The 16709-nt window shown below is 34.6% G+C and overlaps 1 protein-coding gene across 9 annotated transcripts in view; it reads right to left on the reverse strand.

Annotated features, from left to right (window-relative positions):
- fs(1)h (female sterile (1) homeotic) overlaps positions 1-16709 on the reverse strand; it is a 638308-nt gene that overhangs the window by 244431 nt on the left and 377168 nt on the right. For 8 of the 9 annotated variants that reach the window (XM_069820803.1, XM_069820802.1, XM_069820798.1 and 5 more), the window contains one exon: positions 12114-12284. In XM_069820803.1, coding sequence (XP_069676904.1) covers positions 12114-12284 — 171 coding nt within the window. The remainder of the gene's footprint in view (positions 1-12113; positions 12285-16709) is intronic. The other variant, XM_069820799.1, reaches the window with a different exon arrangement.

Raw genomic sequence — 16709 nt, forward strand, 5'->3', positions numbered from 1 at the left:
ACAGAGTCTTCGGCAGTATCATGTACTTACAATACCATTTCTCAGTTGAACATAATGTACCACCAAAGAAAGAGCTTAATCTAAAAAACTCCTCCACGTCCTGGCTTAAAAGTATCAAAGAAAAATGATATTTCATTACTGAAATTCTTGAAAACAGAAAATGCATGCTCTCTTCAGACAGTGGCTCACCCATGGGTGGGGGCCAGGAGGCTCAAGTCCACCCACTCTCCCCAACCGAACAAAAGGAAAGGGAAGACGAACGCTATTTAATGCATTGACGTATCTGTATGTATTGTGGAAAACTGCGATCATTGAAATATTTATTTTTAAACAGGCCTGTAAGTGAAAGGGCTTTTTAAAACATTTTTTTTAAGTTCGAATTTTCGATAATATTCGAAGTTCTGTAACTTTTATTTGGAGTGTGTCTGGCAGCTCCAACCAGCCAGTCACATCTCAGTGATACAGTCTGTGCTTCTCAAATCACCCATGCTTCACGTAAGGATACATCTATACACAGGGATTCCTGGTGACATGATAATAAAATTATTGTTTTTTTAAGAAACATTATCATAAGACTTCACTTTAAACAAAATATTAAAACTAAAATAATTCTTTGCGACAAAAAATTTACAAAATACATTTAAAAAATCACACCAATAGGTATAATGCAATGTTATGAAGTACTGAAATGTTTAAAGTACTTATTTGTCAGATATTGTGATGTGTGACAATTCTTTGAAATCATGACACTACATCTATTCTGGGTAGATGCTTTTCCCACATAGCCTATCTTTGTGGGAAAGTATTTTGAAATCTAGTTACAAGAATAACAAACGCAGGAATAGATACAATGTTGATCCAGATTTGAGACTAAAAGTAGAAAATATTGAAATGGATGTAGAGCACATTATTCACGCAAAAAGGGGCATGATCTCTCTAATCATAATTAGGTTCAGTATTTGCAGAACCTGTTATTGTATTCGCTTGCAATATAAATGAGAGAAAATAAATTTATCTCTCTTTTTATAATTCACATATTCCCCCATACAAATTGCTATTCTTAAGTGACTACCATACAGATATCAACATTTTCAAAAAACAGGGGATTCTTGGTTTGTTTTACACTAATGTACAGTTCCAGAAAAAAAGAAATGGGTGGCCTAACTTTACTAAGTTCTAGATGCACGTCCAATAAACAAGAGTGTCTGTACATCTGATACTTATGGAGTCTTGCTAAATTTGTTGCATACATACAGGAGGACTTCCACCAAGACTCGGCTCTTGCTTTCTTCTGGTACTGTACATTATTAATGATATCCTCCTCGATATTGTGTATTAAGAGATCTTTTGTGCATGTGGTCAGGGAAGGGGGAGGGGGACAGAGAGAAAGAGATCAAAAATAAGTACCATATATTTGGATGCTGGAACTCTTATCACCATTGCGACAAGAGAATTGTGTTGGTTCAGGGTTAACAGATTAGGGCGAAAAGTAGCGAATTTAGGGTTCTTTCAATTTGATTGGGCTATTAATTTTTACAATGGACTATTCGTGACTTTTTGGGCTACTAGAAATATTGTTAGGCTATTTTTTCGAGTTAAAAACTATAAAGATATAATTTTAAATATTCTCACTTATCGTCATCACCATCTAGGTAAACATACGTGTTTCAATTATACAAGAAATACTAAATTCGACCTGAGTTTAAGATTATAACAATTACTGCTTTGCAGAGGTCAACAATCCACACCTGCACCATGTCGCAAAGGAACCACTTTTATTGTTCGTATTATAGTTGTAATCCCCTGGTAGAGGGGAAGAGAAGGCCTGATGGCCTACCAGGTTAAATAAATAAATACTACTACTAAATACTACTAATAAACCACTTGTTCAATTTCGAATCACTTGCCCCATAACAATTGCTCGTCATTTTTAATGTAAAGGAGGCAGTCAATGTTTTTATCAATTTGTTTCTTAAGTCAGATTTTAATTAAGCTCATGGAGCTCGTATCATGTGATGGAGCACCTTAATGATACAAAAAAACTATTTTATTATAATCTGAAAAATTGACTCGAAATTATCGTATTTTAGGGAGGATTTTTAATACCATAATGGCATATAGTTTGTTGGATAAAATTACTGGACAAAAAGAAAATTAACATATCGCCTGGCAACACTGACTATACAGCCTTAATATTGTCATGATTACAAATAGCCCCTTCTCCAAAACCATAGTTCTGGGTGTGCCTGTCTTCAAAATACTTTGCATTCTGAACCAGTGCTGGATGAAAATCATCCGGAAAGTGAAATCAGTGAACATATGAGATTTTAGGGGTTTTCATTTATAGTATAGGTTTAGAACTATGTTCTTAATACACTTCTGTTTTTATTAGTAATTTAAAACAAATGTCAAATGTTATCTTATTTCCATAAAAATGTAAGGGTTTATCAATTAAAAATGCTTACTGTGTAGTATTTTGATTAGCTGAAGCCTTAATGTGCTATTATTTCCTATTATTCGTTCAATAAAATGTGTGTATGCTAGTGAAATATGACTTTTCTACAGGTTTTAATGCCTAAATATTCCAATTAAGAAGAATTAGAATTCCGATGCATTAACAACTTTAAAGTTTTCCATATTTTATTTTTGTAAACATACCTACTTGCAAACCAATTAATAGAGAAGTCCATAAAGTCTGCGGCTTATCACCATTATATATATATATATATATATATATATATATATATATATACACACACACACACACATATATATATACATATATAAGAACTCTCACATAAATAAATGGAAATGTTTACTACATAGTTGTATAGGCTAAATATCAACCTCTGGTTAAAATTAGACAAGTTAGTATACACTGATGATCATGTACTATTAGCCAGCTCAAAAGATGATTTGCAAAGATCTATGCATAGCTTAGGTAAAGTAACTACAGAATATGACATAGAAATATCTACCACAAAAACAAAAATTTTAGCCTTCAATGGTAAAGACCCAATACCTAAATAATATTTCACTAGAAAGAATAAATTCATTCCGTTATTTAGGCTACTCACTAACAATGAATGACATAAATATTTCAAATCCAATTACTAAATTTATTAAACCTTGGGTACCATAAATTCTTATCAACAAGCTAACACTCATCCAAAAGCAAACACGAATAAGACTTCACAAAACCTTAGCTCGACCAGTTTTGACTTATGGTTGTGAAGCATGGACAATTATGAAAAGAGATTTGACTTGAATAACCACGGATGAGATGTGATTTATGAGAAGAACGACAAAATACACTAAATGAGACCACAAGAAAAATGAAGGTGTCCTCAATGAACTTCAGATCGAATAAATATAAAAATATACAGGAACAAGAGAGTAAAATGGATAAACCATGTAATGGGATGAATAGTAGCAGAATCCCAAAAATCATACTCCGTTACAGACCTCCAGGGAAAACATCAATAGGACGTCCCGCAAAAAGATGGATCAAGTCCATTACAGGCCACATGGCCTAACACCAGTGGCGTAGCCTGGTTTTCAGACTGGGGTATGTAACCCAGTTAATATAGTTTGAAAATGGAATTTCCCATATCTGTATCCAGCATAGCGTATATACCGAATACAATTGTATCATGTAGTATAAACACTGCATATATCTTCCTTGCTTTGCGGGTTCGATCCCGGGCCAGGTCGATGGCATTTAATTGTGCTTAAATGCGACAGGCTCATGTCAGTAGATTTACTGGCATATAAAAGAACTCCTGCGGGACAAAATTCCGGCACATCCGGCGATGCTGATATAACCTCTGCAGTTGCGAGCGTCGTTAAATAAAACATAACATTTTAACATTCTTCCTTGCTAATACAAATTTACAGGTAACTTATATTACGTACCTAGTAAAACATCGACAAATAATACACACACTGAAAAGTGTTTTAATAAACTTAGTTTAGGACTATGCAGTAAAAATAAAATTAATAAACTCACGTTTACTATCCTTGGAGTTTTTTTACTTGGTTTATAACGATGCTGTATCAACTACGAGGTTATTTAGCGTTGATGAAGTTGGTGATAGTAAAATGATATTTGGCGAGATGAGGCCGAGAATTCGCCGTAATTACCTGACATTTACCTTACGGTTGGGAAAAACCTCGAAAAAATCCCAACCAGGTAATCAGCGCAAGCGGGAATCGAACCCACGCCCGATTGCAACTCTAGATCGGCAAGCAAGCACCTTAGCCAACAGAGTTATGCCGGTGGCTCTCCTTGGAGTTTCCCCGAACATTTTTAGTCGTTTTTTTTTCAAATATTATATGGTTACAAAAATAGTTATGTTTCTTGGCTGCCTTATAAATATTATTTAAATCTTCATAGCCATTGGTATTTCAAACGGACTTTTCATTAGAAAAGAGAAGACAAGACCAGTAAAACAGTTTGTTTAAAGTCTTACAACCTCACAGCCACGACTCACTTTCATAAATCTTTACATTAAAATATCTTACACACTTTTTTATGTTCGTAGTGATATTCAGTACTGGTTTTGAACGGCCTGCTTTAATTACGTCTTCTTTTTCACAGAACGTTAAAGTCTGGAAGCTCCTTACCTTCAATTTGTCGATTATACAACAATTTGTTTCCATATTTGATGCATTGCGACAATGAACACGAAACAATTTCCCTTTCACTCACTGCGTGACCTCTTGGATGTATATTGTCAGCATACATATCTTGAGCCCATAAGCGCGTAACACAAAGATCTTAACCTAAATAATTTATTTCAACATTAAACAATTAAGCTTTCAAAACAGTCTTCAGTGTTCACAAATGGAACAAATAACTCACTCATCATTCTTTATAAGTCACTGGAAATAATATTATAACAAAAGCATGACTATACGACAATATGTATTACAACGCTATACATCCCCAGGGTCACAAGCATGCTCACTGCACGAGTTTCCTCGGGCTGATGATAGATGTTGTTGAGACGTTGCGAAGTGTTTTTAAACATCAAGCGGGCCGTGTCCATAGAGTTACAGTATAATTCTTACTAATGGTCGCGCCTTCTGTTCAAGGTGATTAAAACATAGTGCGAATTCAAAATCAAACATTCTGGGGAAACTTGATCTGTCCGAAAACGATTATATGTCACAATATTATAATTCAGAGTCACCTTGAAGGAAATTGCAGGGTATGTAACACATCTCCCACATCCATGGACGCTACACCCCTGCCTAACACATGTTTGGATGATGAAGATTATAATGATGGCATTTAAAAATGGGTTGTGTTTAAATTATGACTTATATTGGATTTTAATAATTTATACAGTCCAAAATATTATGCAAAAATGATGTGAAGATATGTACTAAACAAAGTCTACATTGTTCTAACTTTGAGATTATTTTTCTCATGTTATGGATTTCCAACTTAAGCTCTTATTGTATCCAGCACCTTAATTGTGCAATAAACATTTCTTGGTCAGTAAAACTATTTCGGTTACCACCTTTTTTGCCCCACTCCATACAATAATATCACGGATTACAGATTTTCATTTCAATATATACACTTTTTTTTCGCCCAGGCAGATCAATTGCTATGGCCTGTAAGGCCCCAAACTCAATCCATACAAATTTTTTTTCAACAATCCCAGCATTCACTCAGTCCTCTCAGTACAGGGCCTTTCCCAAGGGTAAAAAGATGGTTGCTGTAGGACGCAAACCACACTACCTCATTGAGTCCCAAGGTCATGGAACTCTTATCTTCATGCCCATCACGCACTTACATGGTGCATGAAGGGGATGATGTCCCTTAGCTTACTTGTAACTTATTAATTGCCAATAATATTGTAGATTTTCTTGGTCCATAATTACAAGAAATACAGAAATGAAATCACATAATGTGTATCGAAATAAAATGAAAATTCACTTTTTAGCATTGCATATAAAATACATTTCTTGAAAGCCCAAATTACAGAAGAATAAATTTTAAAACAACTTAAGAATGTTGAAGTCCATCGCTGTGAAGTTATGAAATAAACATGTTTCAATTCAAATCCTAGTTGGAATAATTTACCTGGTTGAGGTTTTTCTGGGGTGTTACCCTCAATGCATTAAGAGTTAGTGTAGAGGCTTATGAAATTCCGTGGGATTTTAAATGAAGTCATAGTAAGGTTACTAGGGATGTACTGCTTATGGGCCACACAGTCAAGTACAACTAGGTGTTTTTTTCTGAATCTGTGGCAGAGGGCCTGTATGATGTCATCATTTCAAGCTAGCTGACATCACAGACATCTTTCTTTATCTCTGTAACTTGTTTTAGGTCAGTTCTACGACAACTGTCCTGATACAATTTTTTTGTTCCTAATAAGATACAGAACAATTGTTTGTATGCACCTGAAGTCTGATTAGTGTAATATGTAGCTAGTCAGTGATGCATGCAATGAAAGGGGAAAGGAAGTGGCCACCCCACTCCCATTAACTCCTGGCCTAGTTGCTTCATAAATGGTGCTTTGTTGGTATCATGAGAGCGAGAGAGAGAGAGATACGAGTGCCTGTGATGTCAGCTATCTTGAAATGATGATGTCACACAGGCCCTCCATCACATATTCAGACAAAACACTGGTAGTATGCAATTGTGTGGCTCATAAGCAGTGCATCCCCAGTCATTCTATTCGTTCATATCAATTCCACAATTAGGAAATATACACCTCAAAATCTGTGCTTCAGTGGCTGGCCATGATAATATCTTTGAAAAATATTGGAGTGCAAGAGAGCATATGACTTTATTGTCAAACGCCTGGCATTAGAAAACAACAACAACAATTAGGAAATATTAACATATGCCCCAACACTACAAAATCTGGGTAACTTTTGACCGTTTGCTGCTGTAAAGTAATGGTAAGCGTACTTCTTGATAAAGCATCGTAAAAAAAACTTTTGGCACAGTACTCACTTCGCTGGCATTCTCACTTTCATTCACTCAGATACTAGATAACCATCGCAGCTGATAAAACGTCATAGAATAAAAAAAATAAATAAAAAAAAAAAAAAAAAAGAACAAGATTGTTGAAAAGTGAAGCAATACCAATACTTCAATGCATACCTGCCATGTTTCATGGGTGTCGTGTTACCAACTGAAAACTTCAAATATTTCAGCATTTCAATAGTTATTAAAGTACTGAAAAACAAAACATGCATGCAAACAAATACACAAGCACATAATTATGAAACATCACAGAAGATGAACAATAATATTGTTATCTCTTCTAATTAATGTACAGTAGAATCCCTCTTAACCGGCAACAAAGAACCAGGCTAGTTCCAGATACAAGATTTTCCCGGATAATTGAATAAATGCTGTTATATAAAAAAAAGGTCGTATTTCATGGTGCCAAATGTTGACTGCATCCATGTGAAGCTAATTTCTCTATCACTTGCTCATAACTGAATAAATATAAAAACAGTGTGGATTTTCCTTATTAAAACACATCGCACATTATAAATAATATACTGTTAGGTTCGAATATTCACTGAAAATGGAAGTTCATGCGAACTTCTAATGTGGCAACATTGACAGTCCGAACATAACGAAATAAACATAAAAACTGTGTGGATTTTCTTTATTAAAACACATCACACAACACAAATAATACGCTATTTTAAGTCCGAATAATCAGTGAAAACGAAAGTTCGTGCGAACTTTCAAATATGGCAAAACTGATGGCCCTGACTGTGGCAATGTGGCAGATTTAAATTTTTTTTAGGTCTAGCCAAAAGTGCAGTTGTTTTGATATTGCTGGTTATTTGGGTGCCAGTTACGAGGGATTTTACTGTATTTCCAGCTACGTATACACAAAAGATGTATATGTAAAACACCACATTGCCTGGACATTCATTTATACCGTCTATAGGAAAGTATGAACAATTGGCACACAAACGGTAGAAATATACAACCAGTTACAATTAAAGTAACTAAATTTATGTTTACACTAATCAATTTCGGTTATCAGTTGTTGTTTAGTCAACTGTATGAAGACATGTCTGAATCTCACAGGTGATACCAATAAGGCACCACTTATGAGACAACTAGACCAGGAGATAATGGGATAGGGTGGCCAGTTCCTTTCCCCCTCCGGTTATCAGTGTTGATATAAAATTACTTTTTAACGGGGAAAAAAAAGAATAAATCAATAAACATTAAAAAAGCATAGGAAATTGCTAACAAAGAAGTTTCTCTCTTCAACTTATATAAATAAATAATGTCGCTTAAAAACTCAAAGTGAATATTTAAGTACAAATTATTTTTGTAAAGAAAGTGTTACAAATATGAAATATGGGTACAAATGAAGGTGTAATATACGACCTGAGATGAATTATATTATAGCAGATGCCTTCCAAATTACTACGCACTGATACTCTCTTTTGCAGAAATGTGTTAGTTTGCAGTTAGATGCTGAACTATTGAAACATTTATCACTATTGTGTTTTCGAGAAAAGTGAAAATTTTTGCAATAAGTTATTTTTTTGGAATACACATTGAGAAATAACAATGTTAGAAATATTAATGATATAGTATATTCATAAAGAGAAATATTCTACGTTTATAGCAATGTATGTTTAATTGATTTCATTTTTAAAATCACGATATGTTTTGAATGACTTACATCTATGTGTCACAAATATGAAATACTAATATTATTAGTATTCCATCTTTATACGCTGGTTTTCTGTTTCATTACTAGTGTTGGCAACTGTAAGAGGAGGGAAAACCAACAAACTTAGAAAACAGTGGAATGAAAAGGCAATGCAAGAAGTCATAAAACAAGTTCGAGATACGGACGATTCATCTGGATTGAGTATTATGGTTGGCTGAACGTTTGTTCTGCGCTTTTCTCAGTAGATACCATTTTAACTTTGAAATTTTGTTGATCTTTTAACTTCTTAACAGTATTCCATATGTGTACCTCCATTTTTATGAAGGAAATATGTTAGATTTTGAGGAAATTATTTTTTTTTCATACATTTTATAACATCTTACGAAGTTCCAAGTCTGATGTATCATTCACGGGGACATTCAGCAATAAACAGGACAGTATTCAAAACATGTAAGTTCCAAACCGGGGGGGGGGGGGATGGTATTCTATATTTGTAACACTTTCTCTACAAACTGTCTCCCTTTTATATCTTTTGCAAATTTCAGTCACAGCGTTAAATGTCTGAATCATGATTCTACATAAACATTTTATGTTCTGTGAATAATGTTTTATTCAATTTTCAATTATACATTATAAATAAATAAATAAATAAATAAACAAATAAATAAATATATATATATTTTTTCAATATTAGTCACACTTAACAGAAAAGGAATTGTTTGAAATTTTACCACCACCTGTTAGCTGTGTGTGCGTGGTTCTGCGACTGTTGTACACATTCTCCACTATTCAGATGATGTATCTAACAAAAATGTCTACAAGAATTAAAGCTACAAAATTGGAAACACTACAAGTCATCCAACGTGTCACTCAGGGGGTTCATAAGCTGTCACCATCAAACATTCCTATACAATAAGCAATCACTGCACTTTGTCTTTGGATCAAGTTTCATTTAAATCTTACTTTGGAAGTTAGATAATGAATCTCTCCCCATTCCTTCTCCAAAACTAGGACCTCTTCATAGCTGACAATCTGGCTTCCTATAACGAAAATACTCAAATATGGGAATACCACTATTACTACAATTCACCCATGTCCTACGTGGTGATTGTCAAAATCGAATATTAGTATTATTGTACATTGTAATCATATTTCAATGTGGTATTCTACTATATTGCTTTGCTACAGTTCTTTTGTTAAATACTTAGACATCAAAATTATTATTTGATTGTGGAGTACCATAGGTGATAAATGATGTTATTTGACATACAGATATTTATGAGAAATTATACTTTTGATGTTTATTATGAAATAACCTACAGTTGCAATACATCCTGTTCTGAATACAAGCTCAGTCACTACACTGCGTAGACGTTATAAAACTAAACGAAGCAACCAGATCTAAACTGACCTTCAGAATTTAAGTCTTAAACTGAATAAAGAGTACTAAGACTTTGGATTTATTGACTGTTCTACAGTTTCACTTACCGGTAACAATATAAATGAAGCTTTTTCAATAGATCACAGATTATAGGATGATCATGAGATACTGAGAAGGAAGGGGGATGGGGGAGAACTGAAAAAGAAAAACACGGAAAATGCGGAAATCTAATATCACGCTTCCTGAAAACCAAGCACGTTACTTCACACCTAGTTCACCTAGTGCCAATATTATATCACCATTAATCCAAGGCAGAATTTTTGTTACTAAAAATCATATTTAGCAAGGAAGTATTTTCAATTTCAGTGATCCCGAATTTCCAACTGTAGTTCAAGAGAAAAATGTTATTTCTTTTGTTTAGTTTTTGTTAAAATGGGACAAATCCTCCTAGTGAAAAAAAAAAAAGTTCCGCCATTGATGAAACTAGAAATATGTGACAGCGATGTAACTAGTTCAGCTTACTTTCTCTTCTTGGTTTGTTAGTCCCAAGGGCTGTCCAAGAGAGTACTATGTCAGAAAAGAATAAAATAAGGGAAATATATTTTAAACTACGTACGAGTATGTGTTATTACAGATGCAGAATACCAAACTGATGTGTCAATAATTAAATTATTATATCAAGTGCCATTACAAGATGATATTATTAAACATAGCTGCTCTCGATGGCTGCCTGAATTCAACCACTGATGCAGAGTGCCTTAGCATTTGTTTATAAGGCAGTGTAAGCAAAGAAGGATACGGATGAGGGGGGGGGGGTTTCCTCCTTCATTTCACTATAGTAGCACTGACACAATGCACCTTAGCAAGCACAACAAAGACAAGCGAATGACGATGTAAGTTGTGCTATGTCCAGCATTGAATGTAATTGGTTCTTGCAAAGTACCGAAATTAGCAGACTGCTTGGGTTCTGTTCTACTGTGTGTTATTCTGCTCATGACTGGTTCTCGCAAAGGGCTATAATTAGCAGACTAGCAGTCACACAGCTTCGTGTACACACAAGGAGGAATTGGGGATTATGTTCTCCATTTGATTAACATCTGGCAGCAAGGCAACAGCATTGCCAAGTCATTGGTTCTTAAAAAAAATTGTATTTTACGGATTGACTCAAAATGCACTTATTTTTGCATTAGTCAAGGTTTAAAAAATCATTTAAGAACAATTTTTATTGTAAAGTACAGGTTTCACAGCGAAAATAATGTTGAATCGAATAAAGAAATACATTAATCATATTATATTGGGACCATCAAAATTTAGCGTTAAATGGAGATTATATAAAATTGGGATTCTACTATATTTCCAGTCACCATGTCATCACTCCATCATTTAAATGGATATGATCTAAAATAGGGGTTCTACTGTATTTCCAGTCACCATGTCATCACTCTACTATACTTTGACACTGCCAATATCAGTAATGTAGATAGCAATAAAAAACTACTGCATTGTATCACATCCCTAATACACCATCGCAGGATTCTAGAGCAAAACACATCCTAATAGACAAATGACTACACAAAACCTTGAAATAGGTAGCAATCAAGGCTTGCATCATGGAAAGTACATGAATAATCAAATGAAGCAAATATATGGCCAATAATTTATATACATTGTCTCTATTGTCAACTTCAAAGTAGGAAGTTTCTCTCCAAAGTACATGCTCTTTCATCACTCTCCGATTGAGCATTATATGATGACAGCAGAGAGTTGATATATATTTTCAATTTATCACACCCATCACCATCCAATGGTAATTTCATTCAAACTTATCATTACTAGTTACACTGGCACAGGCAACATGACAGTGCTAAGGCACCAAGCAAGTCTACCTATTCCTTTCACTCTGTTGTCTGTCTCGTCTAGCACATGCAATTCGTGCACAACTATCAGAACCACACACACCGCATAATGTTTCAATGAGACAAGTTGCTACAGCAGAGCTACTGGTCAGCACTGAAAACACTACACATTGGTGTGTCGTTAGTAACGAAACTTACAGTATGGCTTACGTGGCTTTTTCCTAAGACAGGATGCAACATACGACTCTAGTTCCCGCAGTGTAGATGGCTTTAGCGTTTCAAAATCAATTTCAATCTCATCTGGATTTGAGTCCCTCAATGAAGGTTCTCGGGACTGAATTATGTGAACTACTCTTCCCAGCTTGTCACCTGCAAAAGAATACATTTAATTAAAATATAGAAGGAAATCTCACCAGGCCTCCTCTCTGACTGAGAAGCCTTGAGTATCAGGCAAACAAAAGTTTGCAACATTGTATGTATATCCTGGTGTTGAGTACAATTCTGTGTAGAGAAGTTCTGATTATGTCATTCACTGGATCGAAATCTTATTTCATAAGGATTACTTAAGGGGACACTCAACTCAAAAATTGGAGAAAAAGTGTCACAGAAATGAAACATTAAATTTCTACACTAATATACGTGACAGAACTAAATCAATATGCAGAATTCTTCCCCTATTCATTGAGAAGTCACAGTCAAATGCACAAAGCCAAAAAATAAAAAATGATATTTCAATTAATGATTGATTAAAAATTGAAATATTTTTTATTTTGAAAAGTATTGGATCTAATGAGCTGAGATTTTGCATGTTACTTTCCATGTGTATATTAAACTTTTTCTCCAAATTTGAAAAACATTGGTCAAATAGGAAAAAAGTTCCAAAATATAGTTGAGTGTCCCCTTAATAAGCCAAATAACAAAATTCTGAACAAAACGTTCAAACCACTTTTCTTTTTTCTCTAATTTTTCACTGTACTGACCATTTTTATTTAACCTATAACAGACTCGTTAACATGTTGGCAAAACAGCGACTCAGAGTAACCACAAGGCAATATTCCCCTTTAAAATAAGCCAGCCACATTAGAAATCTATCATAATATTATTGGTTTGAATATTTTACAAATTCAAGCTTTTGTCATTCCTCTTTACAATATTTACTTATTTATGGCTTTTAAAGGACTCTGAGGTTCATTGCCCCCTCACATAAGTCCACCATCGGCCCTATCCTGAGCAACATTAATACAGTCTCCACCAACATATCCCACCTCCCTCAAATCCATTTTAATATTATCCTCCCATCTACGTCTCGACCTCTCCAAAAGTCTTATTCCTCTGGCCTCCAAACTAACACTCTATATGAATTTCTGGATTTGCCCATTTGTGCTAGATACCCTGCCCATCTCAAATGTCTGGATTTAATGTTCCTAATTATGTCAGGTGAAGAATAAAATGCATGCAGTTCTGCGTTATATAACTTTCACAATTCTTCCGTAACTTCATCCCTCTTAGCCCCAAATATTTTCCTAAGAACCTTATTCTCAAACACCCTTAACCTATGTTCCTCTCTAAAAGTGAGAGTCCGAGTTTCACAACCATACAGAACAACCAGTAATATAACTGTTTTATAAATTCCTTCAGATTTTTTGACAGCAGAACAGATGGCAAAAGCTTCTCAAGTGAATAATAACAGGAATTTCCCATATTTATTTTGCGTTTAATTTCCTCCCGAGTTATCATTTATACTTGTTACTGTTGCTCCAATATACTTGAATTTTACCACTTCTTCAAAGCATAAATTTCCTACTTTTATATTTCCATTTCGTAGAATATTCTAGTTAAGAGACATAATCATATACTTTGTCTTTTCAGAATTTATTTGCTTCAAGTAAAATTTCCGCGTTTTCCCTAATCGTTTGTGGATTTTCTCCTAACATATTCACGTTAACATGTTGGTATAAACAAGAAGCTGATGTAACTCGTTCAATTCCAAATCCTCTCTGTTATCCTGGACTTTTCTAATGACATATTCTAGAGCAAAATTAAAAAGTCTAGGTGATAGTGCATCTCCTTGCTTTAGCCTGCAGTGAAATGGAAAAGCATCAGACAGAAGCTGGCTTATATGGACTCTGCTGTAAGTTTGATTGAGACACATTTCAATTAATCGAACCAATTTCTTGGGAATACCAAATTCAATAAGAATATTACATAAACTTCTCTCTTAACTAAGTCATATGCTGTTTTGAAATCTATGAATAACTGATGTACTGTACCGTTATAGTCCCATTTTTTCTCCAATATCTATCAAATACCAGAAATCTGACCAATAGTGGATCTATTATGCCTAAAGCCACACTGATAATCCCCAATAATTTCATCTACATATGGAGTTAATCTTCTCAAAAGAATACTGGACAAAATTTTGCATGATGTTATTCCTATTTACAATAGGTTTTAAAAATGACTGTACTACTGTTACTAATTCTGCTTCAAAGAAATGATTGAAAAATTCACTTTCAAAGTAATATAATACATCACAGAAACTTTTGGAATACACAACGCTACTACAACGCCTGAAAGAGGCCAAGAAGTCGCCCTACTAGAATGCCTATTACAGTGTTTGTGTCATCTTGAGAACATACTGAACATCCGTAAGAAGATTACAGTCTTAACTTAATGAGGAGGATTGCTTTCGACTTTAACAATGAAGATGAATTACCAATCCTATAAACAGGGGTGCAGAGGGAAAATGGATTATAAACCAAAGTTTTATAAGAAGATACTTAATTCGTCACTTACACGATATTGCGATGTTTAGAATACAGATATATAGGAAGGCCATTTATATAGAAGGAAGAGCTTCATAGCAATTAGGTTAAAATTGTTAAGCACATGACATCAAATTCTGGTCTCTGGCAATAAGAAATATTTTACTCAGGAGACATGGGTACATTAAACCACAATCAATAAATGTAACAAAATTCCTCTACAAGGAAATAGCTTCAGGAGAGAAAGACTATCTTGAACACATACAAAATAACCTATTAAAGGACAGGGCTCGAAAGAAAATACATAAGCTTTTCTCTGACTCTTGCATCTCCCAAAACAAGAATAGCATTATATTGGCAACTGTTGCAATATTTATAGAAAAAGTCTATAGTTCTTATCAATATTGAACATTATGTTCTCATCTGATGTGAGAGCCCAGCTTTATGCTGCACAATCGAGTGCTAGCGAATACAGAGAAATAATATATGGAGAAACAAGACTTACATTAACTAAGCAGTATCACAACTTTGTGAATACGGAGAAGCCAAAATGTTACAAAAGGCTAGAATATATATTTTATATAACATCAAAGAAAAATAGGACAGTATTTTGAAGGCAAAACTTGTTATTCCATCACAATAGTCCAGGACATATATAGCAATTTCAAGGTCCACTTTTCAGTTAAATATACACAAGTGGGGAGTCAATGAATGTGGAAGTCCTCAGAAAAGGAAATAATTCCGTCGGTCATAGACACAGCTCCAAAAATCGAAGTAGTAAATCGTGGAGCCAATACATTCTATGAAAGCATAATGAGGGGGCAATCATACCAATGTAAATATGATGTGATTAAGAAAATACAAGTGGGGAAGTAGACTATAATACAAAACTAAAACGTAGTCTTTAAATATTGCCATTTCAGGGTGTTCCACAAAAATGAGTTTTGGAAAAATCAGTAAAATTAAGTATTTGTTTTAGTTACATACACTCTGCACCTGACAGGTATAAAATGCTACAATAAAGTGTTCTACATGGAGTTCGAATTTTTTTGTTCAAGGGCCATTTTACAAATAATGCATAGATTAGCAATATTACAGATTGAGTGATGTAACAACAGTGAAAATTACGTCATTTGCAGCTAAAAGCTCGATGAAGGACGTGTTTTGTTTCATCCAGTGTACTCTGTGTTTAAATAATGAGAGCTAGAAATGGAGCCTGCATGTGTCTCAGGTATTGTTACTGTTGAAGATCAAAGGCCGTACATTAAGATCAAACTTTACATGACAAAAACCCCACAGAAATCCATAGTGCTTTAAGAGAAGTTTGTGGTGAGTTCACAGTTTCTCGTTGGACTCATCGTTTTTGTGGTGGTCATACGAGCACAGACGATGATCCAAGACCAGGAAGACTGAAAACATCAAAAGGTGAACGAAGTGTGAAACTTGTGACAGATGGTCTTGAAGAAGATCGTCATGCAACATGTGGGGAACTTTCTGAAGCCACGGGGATTCCACCAACGTCAGTATTCCATATTCTTCTGACATACGATTTAAAGAAGAAAAACATTTTTCCACAATGGGTTCGTCACTGCTTGCTTGACTGCTGAACAAAAGCAGAAATGCCTGGACATTGTAACCTTACTGAAACAAAGATTCAATGAAGTTCAAGCATTCTTGCATCAAATTGTCGCTATTGATGAAACTTGAATTAGAGACTTTGAGCTGGACTTGAAGTCACAATCCAAGTGGAGGGGTTCAGCTTCCTCATGATCAAACAAATTTTGATCACTTCAATCAAAGGTGAAGCAAATGATGATCTTTGCTTATGATCATCAAGGAATCATCATGACATATAGAGTCCCATGTGGAAAAAGTGTCACAGCAGTATATTATCGTAACTTTATGCAAAATCTGCACAGAAAAATGCACAAAAACCAACTTACGTTGCTCAAAGCTGGGCCACTGATGCACCATGACAATGCTCGCCCGTGAATCGGGAATGTTAAAACCCAAAAGCTGCGCAAATATA

This window comes from Periplaneta americana, chromosome 3 (assembly GCF_040183065.1).
Source record: "Periplaneta americana isolate PAMFEO1 chromosome 3, P.americana_PAMFEO1_priV1, whole genome shotgun sequence".
Taxonomy (NCBI): Eukaryota; Metazoa; Arthropoda; class Insecta; order Blattodea; family Blattidae; genus Periplaneta; species Periplaneta americana.